This window comes from Acomys russatus, chromosome 29 (genome assembly GCF_903995435.1).
Source record: "Acomys russatus chromosome 29, mAcoRus1.1, whole genome shotgun sequence".
Classification (NCBI taxonomy): domain Eukaryota; kingdom Metazoa; phylum Chordata; class Mammalia; order Rodentia; family Muridae; genus Acomys; species Acomys russatus.
The window spans coordinates 14046865-14059680 of NC_067165.1; the positions used below are offsets into that span (position 1 = coordinate 14046865).

At 46.6% G+C, this 12816-nt stretch overlaps 1 protein-coding gene across 1 annotated transcript in view; it reads right to left on the reverse strand.

Annotated features, from left to right (window-relative positions):
- Kdm4a (lysine demethylase 4A) overlaps window positions 1-4550 on the reverse strand; it is a 48663-nt gene extending 44113 nt beyond the window's left edge. The window contains exons 1-2 of the mRNA XM_051170951.1: window positions 4328-4550; window positions 2187-2362 (exon numbers count right to left, since the gene is read on the reverse strand). Of these exons, the coding sequence (XP_051026908.1) occupies window positions 2187-2362; window positions 4328-4465 (314 nt within the window). The 5' untranslated portion in view covers window positions 4466-4550. The remainder of the gene's footprint in view (window positions 1-2186; window positions 2363-4327) is intronic.
- Window positions 4551-12816: the final 8266 nt, after the last annotated feature.

A 12816-nucleotide genomic window follows, 5' to 3' on the forward strand; every position in this document is an offset into this window, starting at 1 on the left:
ATTCTCTGGACTGTGTGTGAATGAGATGAGAGCTAAATCTTAAAAACAGCGAAGGGAGCCGGGCGTGGTGGCGCATGCCTTTAATCCCAGCACTCGGGAGGCAGAGGCAGGTGGATCGCTGTGAGTTCGAGGCCAGCCTGGTCTACAAAGTGAGTCCAGGATGGCCAAGGCTACACAGAGAAACCCTGTCTCGAAAAACCAAAAAAAAAAAAAAACCAGCGAAGGGAAAAAATGGCTGCAAACGACAGAGCAAGCAGAGACACTGGGAAGAGACCACAGCAGGAGCCTAGCAGACAGAGACACCGTCTTGGGAATTACTCATTCGTATTTTGTGAGTGCCTAGACAGCATGAGACATGCTGGTTGCATACGACAGACAGAAGGGGAATGAAATGACCACAGCCACTTCCCAACAAGCAGGTGGAATAGATAAATCCACAGCAAGCTCCTTTTGCCTCACCTCCAACTTTCTCCTCCATAACTATGCAATTTTCCAGAGTCAAAAATGCACCATGTGTCTGTACAAGAGACCTTGGGTACTATCAACACCAACAATTTTTTTATTTTAAAAAATAGCAACAAAACCTAAATCTATTCCCACTGGGCCCAAAGACCTGGCTCTGCAGCTAAAGGGCTTACTGATTTTGCTGAGGAGTTGAGTGCAGTTCCCAGTTGGATGGCCTACACTGCCTGGCTCTCCAGTTCCACAGGATGCGTCTTGACACCTTGAGAGTAGCTATGTGCTAGTGTGGATACACACACAAATTTTTTTTTAATTTTTAGATGAATGAGACATTCAGGCTGGCCTGAATTTGCTATATCGACCAGTGTGACCTCAAACTCACAGAGACTTGCCTGTGTCTGCCTCAGGCTAAAGGCGTGGCACTATACTGGTAAAATAAAATAAATCTTTACCACCACCACCACCCGCCCCGCCAAAAAACAAAACAAAACAAAACAAAACTAGCCAGGCAGTGGTGGTGCATGCCTTTAATCCCAGCACTTAGGAGGCAGAGGCAGGCGGATCTCTGTGAGTTCAAGGCCAGCCTGGTCTACAAAGTGAGTCCAGGACAGCCAAGGCTACACAGAGAAACCCTGTCTTGAAAAACAAAACAAAATACTGGTAGCAGAGAAATGGAGTCATGGTTAAAAGGACTTGTTGCTCTTGCAGAGGACCTGGGATAAATGCCCAGCACCTGAATAGTGGCTCACAACTTTCTGTAACTCCAGTTCCAGGGGAGCCAACATCTTTTCTGGCCTCCATACACACGAGGCACACAAGTGCTGCACAGACATACATGCAGATGAAACATTACACACTAAAATAATTTTCTTTTAATTACTGCTAGCAGTAGGAAAGCAGCAGGATCACTTTATATAAGGACAAGGGCCGGCAAGATGCCACAGCAGGCAAAAGTGACAACCTCCCCTGGGACCCCTACGGCAGAGAGAAGTGACTCTCAGAGTTGTTTTTTTGATTTCTGCACAACTGCCATGACATCCATGTTCACATACTCCCACAATAAACTCTGTGTGTGTGTGTGTGTGTGTGTACATTTTTTTTTTTTAAAGAACATGAGGCCAGGCATGGAGGGGCATGCCTTTAATCCCAGCACTCAGGAGGTAGAAGCAAACAGATCTCTGTGATTTTGAGGCCAGCCTGGTCTACAGCCCAGTGGGTAAAAGTACTTTTTTGACAAGCCTGATGGCCTGAGTTTGGTTCCTATAACCTCCACGTAAAGGTGGAGGGAAGAAACAGACTTCAGAAAGTTGCCCTCCGGCCTCTACATTCATGTTTGGCATGCATGTGCCCACACATACCTACATGTAAATCAAATTAAAATGGCCAAACATGGTGGCACCCACCTTTAATCCCAGTACTGAGAAGCAGTGACAGGAGTAGCTCTTTGACAAAGACAGCCTGGTTTACATATCCAGCTCCGGGCTAGCCAGGGCTACATGGTGAGACCCTGCCTCAAAACTAAATCAAGTTGAAAAACTTTTTAAAAGAAGCAATTCTAGGCCTAGATGTTGAGAGAGGGGGAAAGGGGATTTCCATTCACTGAGCCCCGAGCGCGAGCTCACTGCCTGCTGTATTGGGAGGATGAGAGCAGCCTAGGCTGCACAGCAAAACTCTCAGAAACAAAGCAGAGCAAAATGAAAAACTCCAGAAGCGTCCCCACTCACTTGTCACTATTGGCGGTCTTGCGGAACTCACGAACAGTCATGGCTTTTTTCTGGATGTTGTACTGCGTGAAGAGACCAGACTGCCCAGTCACCAGCTGCTGGATGGGTGCAGGGATGACCAGATCATCAATATCGTCATAGGATGTCCGTGGCTTCCACTCTTTGGGAGGAACAACCTACAGGGACCAGAAGAGATGGAGGCAGATGATAAACCAGCAAGCCAGAATCCAGCAAGTATATAAGCCACCATCCAAATGAGCTGCTCACTTTAGGAAAGTAACTCTGATTTACCTATGTTCCTCCAAACCCAGGAAATCACACTGTCAAGCTAACACTGACCTCCTATAATCTCGGTGACCTAAGCAAAACACTACTTGTAAACTTAGGGGCCTTCTCGGCTGAGGCGCTGATTCTTGAACAGCCCTGGGGCTCTTTACTAAACAAAGCAGCAGAAACAGATGTGCTGGCTGATAACAGTCCTCCTAGTACTCCAGGCTGTCTCCTGTTTGAAACCAACATAACTACCTAGTCCACTCTAAGCTAGCCTAGGCTACCAGTGAGACCCTGTTCTAAACCAAGAAAACAGTAATTAACATGACTTTTATGAATGAAAATAACGGATATGCATCATAGAAATATAAACAGCCTTTAATAAAATCTATAAAGTATGTCAATTTAAACCCCACCATCACCACCATGTACTGAAAAGCTACCCTGCGTACCCTGAGGGTCCTAACAACTATTTGGACCTAGAAGGAGCCATTTCCACTTGACCACTGACAAGAGCCTCACAGAAGTCACCAATGTCCAAGGCTAGTCCTCAGCTTCATGGCTGAAGTTCTTGTTTTTTGTGTATGTATATATGTATTTTCCCCCATATCCAAAAAGTAAGAGCTGGAAAAACAGCATGGTGATGCACATCTTTAATCCCAGCACTCGAGAGGCAGAGGCAGACAGATCTCAGAGTTCAAGGCCAGCCTGGTCTACAGAATAGGACAGCCAGGGCTCCACAGAGAAACCCTGTCTCAAAAAACAAAAACAAAAAAAAGAAAAAGAAACCATCTCTAAAAAACAAACAAAAAGGAAAACAACTCATAGGTAGAAGACACTAAACAAATTGAATCTTCAGTACCATAAAAATGAAAAACCAAAAGTGGATACATAAATACAGCAGAGAATTAAAATCGGAAGCAGAACGTCTCCTCTTGGTTCAGACTAAGTCTTCTGCATCCACTTCTTACAGAAATGCCACCTCTTTACCACGGGGCACTAAGCAAACCTCGACTATGACTGAATATATGAAGGGCTGATTTGACTAGGGGTGGGGAGGATGGCCTTAATTCAGTGTGGAGGGAGAAAAGAAGTACAAACCAAAAGCCAAATTCAAACTACAGAGACCAGAATACTAATGTGGTCTGGCCAGTGCACTGTCTCCCTTGAAGAAAGTCCCCGAGGGAAGCGGAACTCTATCAAGTGCACCCCGAGACTGAAGTGAGAGCAGGGTAAGTGGAGGAGCCCCGGTGGCAGGTACCATCCATTAAAGCCCCTAGCCCGAGGCCTGGCATGGAGACACTGGCTGTCTTCTTCCCTTTCCTAGTCCACTGTGCACGCTCTTAGCAAGGATCAGCTACACCTTCTCAAGAAAACTTCGTTTGGTCTTTATTTAGGGAAAAAAAATAATAAAATAAAATAAAATAAATATATATATATATACACACACACACATACATACATACACACACACACACACACACACACACACACACACACACACACATATCATCCGTTTCATCTTTAGGGACTCAGGAAACATGATTGCGACAGGATGTGTGAAAAAAATGATTTGGTTGGGGAAGAGGAGAAACAATTTATTCAATGCAAAGAGAGAAAGTAACTATAAACCAGAAACTAATTTCCAATTATAAAGACCAGAAGTAGGCAGGCGTGGTGGCACACACCTTTAATCCCAGCACTAAGGAGGCAGAGGCAGGCAGATCTTGTGGAGTTTGAGGCCAGCCTGGTCTACAAAGAGAATTCCAGAAGAGCCGAGGCTACAGAGAAACCCTGGGGGTCGGGGAGGGGCGTGCGGACAGCAGAGAGACTCCAGGCTGCCTAAGCAGGTTGGCAGCCCTGCTCCTTACCTTGGCTAGCCCGGCTCGATGAGCTCCTTGGGATTCAATGTAGGCGATGTACCTGCTGAAGTTTCGGAACTCTTCCATGGTGGGGTAAAAGGTCATGATCCGAGCACTGGGGTTCAAAGTTTCCGATTCAGAAGCCATTTTTCTTCTTCTTCTTCTTCTTCTTCTTCTTCTTCTTCTTCTTCTTCTTCTTCTTCTTCTTCTCTTTCTTCTTCTTCTTCTTCTTCTTCTTCTTCTTCTTCTTCTTCTTCTTCTTCTTCTTCTTCTTCTTCTTCTTCTTTTTGAGGTTGATTTGTTTGGATGAAAATCTAAAGCAGTTAAGGGAACAAAATTAAGGAAACTGCCACTAAAATAGTTATTTCAATGAAGTACAAGCATGAATAAAATCTCTTCCGTATAAAAAAGAACCCGGGGAAGCCAGAAGGAGACCCAAAGTCTACAATCCCAGCACTAGGGAGAAGGCAGAATCTAGAGTTTGGAAGCCAAGGTCTACAACAAGGCAAAGGGAGGGGCGGGGGGAGCCTGATGTACCAGCCTTTAATCCCAGCACTCAGGAGGCAGTGGCAAGAGGATCTGAGTTCAAGGTGAGCCTGGTCTACAGAGCTAGATCCAGGACAGCCAGGAGTACACAGAGAAACTCTGTCTAGAAAAACAAAACCAACCAAATACCAGGTGTGCCCAAAATGTATATATCCATATCTCACTTGATATATTGTTTCAGCTAAAAACAAAAAACAAAACAAAAAAACCCACAACCTATTATCATTTAGTTATTGGTCCCTTATACAGCTGAACTAACTACCTTTTAACTTTACCCTGACTGCTTCAAGTTACTCCCCTATTTATATAGCCCTGACTGTCTGGAACTCCCTATGTAGACTAGGCTGGCCTCAATCTAACTCTGCCCACCAAGTGCCGAGATTAAAGGTGTGTTACCAACACCCAGAAGCAACCCCTTCATTAGACATACTACAAAAGAATCTAGTACACCTCTGATGGGCTCTTTTCTAGGGCACAGCTTTGCAAGAGGATTCAAAATTCCTGAAAAGTAATTTGGCTGCAGGTTATAAAATTTCAGGGTTAAAAAGCACTTAGAAATCAGGCATGGTGGCACACACACCTGTAATCGCAGTGCTCAGGGAGGCAGAGGCAGGCGTTATTGATGTGAATTGGAGGTCAGCCTGGTCTACAAAACATTTCATGAATATTTTAGGATGAGGCCCTCAAGTAACTGGGCAGACCCTACTTCCATTGTTGGTAATACAACAGATCACCACAATTGAGAAAAAAAAAAAAAAAAAGGCAATGAATACTAAAAGGAGCCAGTTTAAAAGCAAAGCTAGTATGTCCTTTACTGCACCTCCTCACGCACAGCCCAGAGTTCCGCTCCCCCAAGGCCACTGACAGTCCTACTAAATGGAAGGAAACTGCCTACAACCTTCCAGGAACCTAGTAAGGGAGGGCTCTGGGAGGCAGCAGGGAGTAAAACCATCCAAGATAGCTACCATACCCTTTAGGCTTCCATTCCACTCAAAACGAGGTCTTTCTGGTCGGGTGGTTTTTCATTAACTTTGCATTAAAGGTATACTGTTATCCCTGGTTTACATATCAGGAAGTGTGCTCACGGTCCCCTCCCTAAGGCATCTCACCACCACCTTCTCAGCCCTAATGCCTACCTGAACAAAGTCCTCTGCAAGACAATACTGAAGTGCGGAGAAACCCAAAGGCTATTCGAGTTGGGCGACTTTACCGTCTCAAGAAAATTTCTAGATATTCTACTTTTGAAATTTTAACATAAATACAGGACTGGGGTCCCTCCGCTGGCCTTCAAACTGGTCATCGGCCACCTCTGTGTGCCCAGAACCCAGAATAATGAATGTCACAAAGTAGGCACTCAGTAACGGCTAAATAACTCATTTCCTCTGCTCGCTTTCAGTGGGCCATCCCGTTACTTTAACCCTAGGGTTCCTTTCCTGCAATAGATTCCCTAGAGGAAATCTGGTCCGGGACACCTTTCCACCCGAATTCAGCAACAAAGCAAAGAGGATCGAGACCGCCGGCTCCAGAATTAAAACTCTGAATACTGATCCGGTCTCTGCCACTTTTTAACTCCATGACCTTGGCTGTGTGAGTGAGCTATGATGAGTCTCAGTTTCCCCACCTGCAAAATGGGGATCCCAAACCCCCTGCCTTTGCTAGATCGGTATGGTTAACTCAGATGATGCAAGCGAAATCTTAGACGCTTAGGCCCGGTACTTAAGCACTCCATAAAGGCAGCTGGTGCTAACAGTGGCCTAAAACTCCCGCATTCTCCACCGCCTCAGCCACCCCCGCGGCATCCCTCCAAAGGCAGCCCAGCTTCCCACTGTCCCCGCACCTCACCGCTTACAGACACTGCCCCTCCCGGCCCCACCGCCTAGGCGAGAGGGAGGCCCAGCCGCAGGAAGAAGAAAATAAGGCCCAGTGGGCCCGCCCCCCTCTCCCGACTCCCACTGGCCACTAGAGATTGGAAAGAACCAATCGCAGAACTCATTTTAGAAATTCATTTTTCTATTGGTCAAAAGGCATGCCGATCACTTGGTAAGAGAGACCCACCCGCCACCCTCCCCCGCCAACGGAGCTCACGGTCACGGTTTTGGCAGCATCAAACCCTTTGGGATCCAAAGCCCGATGGCTCTCACCTAAAGCCTACAGCCCTGGCAGGGCTCAGGCTCTGCTTCTGCTGTCGCCACTCGCCAGTCCCACTGTCTTTCTTGAGGGCGAAAGACAAAGCTCCGCCTCCTTTAAAGCCGGACTCTGCGCAGCCTCACAGAGCCCTATAGTCAGCCAACCCGAGGATGGCTTTAAATCCCCAGACAGCCAATGAGCGCTCACTAACAGCTGCTCATCGTCTGGGACTAGGCGTCCATTTAGCCTATGAGCACCAGCTCGAGCTGTTGCCAGGAGAAAACGCTGAACCTCTCGGGACTGCGGCCACTGAGCATCAGGGCTGGATCTGGAGTTGGCCAATCAGGAGCTGACTCAGGCCTCCTTAGCTAAGCAGGATGGAAAGAGGCAAATACCCTGAAGTGGGCTGACCGGTTATGGGCAAGGGCGAGCAGGTGGTTATTGGATGCTTCCAGCAAAACGATAAGCCTAGGTTTTCTTGCAGTAGCCCCTTTGCCTAAGATGGAAAGGCGATGGAAGACTTCCGGGAAAGTTTCCGAAGTCGAGGAGTCCCGAGAACGTGACCAGCCTGTTCGAGTTTGTCCAGGACTCTGAGTTCTCAAAAGTCTTGCGTTCTCAGAAGCCCCTCACCAGCTAGCACGGCGGGGTAGTTAGGGATCTTCTTCCAGAAGAAGGAGCCCTGGGGGGTCATTACGACAGATCCTGAAGGAAGATATCCCTGGGGCTTTTAAAAAGAGGTTCCCCCTGAGCGAAGACATGGGGTCATTAGCAGCTCTCCGGGCGGGCGAAGAGGGTGATTCTAGGAGTCATTAAAGGAACTTCAGGAGGCCGAGGGGGATCCCAAGAAGTCATTAGGAGCAGGTCCTGAGAGGTGCTGCCTTAAGGAGCTCCCAGATTGTCGAGGATGATGAACAAAATGATGTTAACTGGATGCCCTTATAGGTCAAATAAGGAAGAGAACTCACCTAGGCAATAAAACATAAGCAAAACTCCCGACAGCACTGGAAAGGATGGTATTGTGGCTGACCTGCTTTCAAAGCCAACCTCTTGGTCCAGCGAGATAACTGAGAGAGGAAGGCACAGCCTTATGATCTGACGTAAACCGTTGAGGAGAGAGAGAAGCAACACTCACAAGTTCACAAGATGTTCTCCGACTTTTGGGGGATGCAGTGCTACCACCCCCACAAACGCACACACTAAGTAAATATGTAATAACTTTAAAAAAAAAAAAAAACCTTCTCATTCATGCCTGGATTTTCAACGGGAAGAAATTCAAGGGAGTGGAGATGGCGAGAATTTACCAACGTTAACTAAAAGGAGATACTACATAAAATGCTGTGCATTAATAAACTGGGCACATATTTCTTGGAAAGGTTGTTTCAGAAAAAAGAGTTTGAGGGTCTGGAGAGATGGCTCAGGGGTTAAGAGCACTAACTGCTCTTCCAGAGGTCCTGAGTTCATTTGCCAGCAACCACACATCGTGGCTCACAACCATCTATGATGTGATCTGATGCCCTCTTCTGGCCGGCAGGTGTACATGCAGGCAGAGCATTATATACACAATAATAAGTAAATCCTTTTTTTTTTTTTTTTTTTTTTTTTTTTTTTTAACCATCTCTCCAGCCCCCAGTAAATCCTTTTAAAAAAAGTTTGAGAGCTGGGTGCAGTGGCGCAAGCCTGTAAATCCAGCATTCAGGGAGGCAGAGGCAGGAAGTTCAAGGCCAGCCTGGTCTACAAAGCTGTCCAGGACAGCCAAGGCTACACAGAGAAACCCTGTTTGGGGAAAAGAGAAAGAGGGGGGAGAGGAGGGAGGAAAAAGAGGAAGGGAGAGAGGAGAGAGGGAGAGGAAGGAAGAAAATATAAGGTGAAAAAAATTCCACTCATGCCGGGCCTGGTGAGTTCAAGGCCAGCCTGGTCTACAGAGTGAGTCCAAGACAGCCAAGATTACAGAGAAACCCTGTCTCGAAAAACCAAAACAAATAAATAAAGTTGTTCAAGGACATCCTTGGCTACATAGCAAATTCCAGGCCAGTGTGGACTGCATACGACCCTGTCTTTGTTGCTGTTGTTTGTTTGTTTGTTTGTTTTTTCAAGACAGGGATTCTCTGTGTAGCCTTGGCTGTCCTGGAACTTGCTCTGTAGACCAGGCTGGCCTCAAAGTCTCAGAGATCCACCTGCCTCTGCGTCTTGAGTACTGGTATGAAAGGTGTGCACCATCCTGTCTCAAAAGAAGGAACAGGAGAGCCAGGCATGGTGGCGCACACCTCTCATCCCAGCACTCAGGGAGGCACTGGCAGGCTAATCTTTACAAGTTCCAGGCTAGCCCGGTCTACAAAGTGAGTCCAGGACATCCATGGCTACAGAGAAAGCCCTGTCAAAAAAAAAAATAAAAATAAAAAAATAAAAATAAAATAAATAAATAAATAAATAAAAAGAAAGCCCTGTCTTGAAAAAACCAAAGGGGGGAAAAAAAGGAATAGGAGGAGAAAGAAAAAGAAACAGTAACTGTCCCAAGTATGCATATATGCACATAATGAGGTGAGGATTTGGGGGGGGGCAGTTGTTTTTGGTTAGTTTGGATTTTTGAGACAGGGTTTCTCTGTGTAGCCTTGGCTGTCCTGGACTCACTTTGTAGACCAGGCTGGCCTTGAACTCACAGCGATCCACTGGCTTCTACCTCCCAAGTGCTGGGATTAACGGCATGGACCACCACACCAGGTTGTTTGTGGTTGGTTTGGTTTGGTTTGGCTTTTTGGTTTTGTTTTGTTTTGTTTGCTGTTGGTTGTTGTTGTTGTTTTTGGTTTCTCAAGACAAGGTTTCTCTGTGTAGCTCTGGTTGTCCTGGAACTTGCTCTGTAGACCAGGCTGGCCTTGTGAACACACAGAGATCCCAAAGACCCACCTGCCTCTGCCTTTGAGTGCTGAGATTAACGTGTGCCACTGCTGCCCAGCAATCCTAAATATGTCTATTGACTGTAATATTCATTTTCTTCTAATTTCAAAACTTACATTTATTTAGGCTGGACATGGTGGTGTATGCTTTTAATCCTATCACTCAGGAGGCACAGGCAGGTGAGTGTGACCTTTTTTGTTTGTTTTTTGAAACAGGGTTACAGAGATAGCCTTGACTATCCTGGACTAGCTTTGTAGACCAGGCTGGCCTTGAACTCACAGCGATCCACCTGCCTCTGCCTCCTGGGTGCTGGGATCAAAGGCGTGCGCCACCACCGCCCAGCTGAGTGTCTGTGACTTTAAGTCTGGTCTATAGAGTATCTTCAAGGACAGCCAGCACTAATAGTGAGACCCTATCTCCAAAATAATAATAAAATGCCATATATTTGTTGGAGGGCAGTGCATATTCATGTGACGGCTAGAGGACAACTTGTAGGAATCACTTGCAGGTACATAATCTAAAGTGTAAATCTTTTGTTTTGTTTTGTTTTTGATTTTTTGAGACAGGGTTTCTCTGTATAGCCTTGGCTGTCCTAGACTTGCTTTGTAGACCAGGCTGGCCTCGAACTCACAGTGATTTGCCTGCCTCTGCCTCCTGAGTGCTGGGATTACAGGTATGCGCCACTACGCCTGGTTTAAAATAAATCTTAAGGGATTAATTGCCAGCCAGGCGTGGTGACTCATGCCTGCAATCCCAGCACTTGGTAGAGGCAAGTATATCACAGTGAGTTTGAGGCCAGCCTGGTCTACTAATCGAGTTCCCAACAGCCAAGGCTGCACAGGGAAACCCTGTCTGGAAATTAAAGAAAAAAAAAAAAAAAAAGAATTTAGTTACCAAAATATCTTGTCTACGTTTGGACCATTTTTATCCCTTCAGTAAGAGCCTCCATCTCATTTCTAATGTCTGTTTAAAAGCTGGGCTCCCGCCCCAGCTATGGGAACCAGGCCCTGTGTGTAGATTTGCCTCTTCTGGTTGTTTCCTGTAAATAGAGCCGTACTGTGTGTGCTTGGTGCTTTGTGTCTGGCTTCTTTCACTGAGCATAATGTCTTTTGGAGAGTCACCCATGCTGCCCTTGCATCAGTATTTCCTTCCTTTCTGCTGTTGAATAGCATCCCATTGTGATATTGATTGACATCTGGATTGTCTCCACTCTGGGGCTGTTATGAATAGGGCTGCTATGAACATTTATGCACAAGTCTTTGTGCGAATGTCTGTTTGCATTTCTCTTGGGTAGATAACTAGGGTGGAATAATTGCTGGGTTGTATAGGAAATTTGTGTTTATCTTTTTAAAGAAACTGCCAAAACTATTTTCAAAAATGTTCATTCCCATTAGCAGTATATGAGGGTCCCCATGTCTGCACACCCTTGCCAACATTTGGTACTGTCTGTCTCTCTGGTTACAGCCATTCTAGTGGGCATAAAGTAGTATCATGTTGTGGTCATAATTTGCATTTTCCTGATGACTGATGAAGTGGACCATCTAGTGAATGTGCTCATTAGCTGTGTTAATACATACGTGGGGGGCATCATTCAAATCTTTTGTCTGATTTTGAAGTGGGCCATGTGCATCGGGATGACTGAGTTGCAAGAGGTCTTTGTATAGTCGAGATTCACATCCTTTACCGGACGTAGACTTTATGAACGTTGCCCCCGACTCTGGGCCTTGTCGTTTTCACGTTCTGTAGGGTGTCTCTTGAAGCATGTGAGTCTTCGATAGTGATACAGTTTCAGTGTATCAGCCTTTATTTTAGGACTTGTGCTGTGACACTGACGTGGACCTGGTTCTGGTTTGCATCTGGTATTAACCTCCAAGAAGGGAGGATTTCCCTCGACTTCTTCTGCACCCTGGTCCTGGCCATCTGTAGCTCGAATGGGGTAGCTGCCGTAGCTCCACAGGGGTCAGCTTCTGCTCTGGCTCCTTGCAGTCTCCATGCCACAGACCACTGAGTGAACTCCTTCCTAGAAGCGAGATGAGATCGTGTTTCTCCTCTTCAATCTATCAAAAGACATCCCTCCCCTCATTTTGGAGACAAGCCAAGTCCCTTCAGAGACTAGGTCAGCTCCCAACCCAATAGCTCCACCCTCCAAACCCCAACCCCCAACACTCCAACACCCTGCCCCCACCCCCACTTTCTCCTTTCAGCTCCTTGATGAAACAAGGCTTCTTCAGCCAAGTCCTCCCAGCCCACCATCGTAAACTTACTCTGTTCTATACTTTAGTCCTGACCTGTTGGAGAGGCTGAGGCAGGAGGATCACGAGTCCTAGATCAATGACGGCAGTGATTTTAGGGCCAACCTGGAAGACTTGGTGACTTGATTGGATCCTATGGCTTAATTAAAAGGTGATGGGGGTGGGGTGCTTAGCCGGTAACAGCCCATACACACGTGGACAGAACACTCATACCCATAAAATCAAATGATTTTTTTCCCGAGAGAATTGGCAGCGGGATGAGCCAGCAGGTAACAGTGTTTGTTGCCAGCCTGAAGATATGAGTTTGATCTCTGGGACCAAGATGGTACCAACTCCTGCAGGCTATCCTCGGACCTGCACGCCTGCACAGTGGCATACGTGCACTCACACAGAAACACATAATAATAATAATTGCGGGGCATGGTGGCGCACACCTTTAATCCCAGCACTCTGGGAGGCACAGGCAGGTGGATCACTGTGAGTTCCAAGCCAGCCAAGGCCACATAGTGAATTAACACACCTTTCATTCCAGCACTTAGGGCACTTAGGAGGCAGAGGCAAGCAGAGCTCTGTGAGTTCCAAGCCAGCCAAGGCCACGTGGTGAGACCTTGTCTAAAAAATGGGGAGAGGGGTGCACGTAGTACATTGCCTTTAATCCCAGCACTTGGGAGGTGAAGGCAG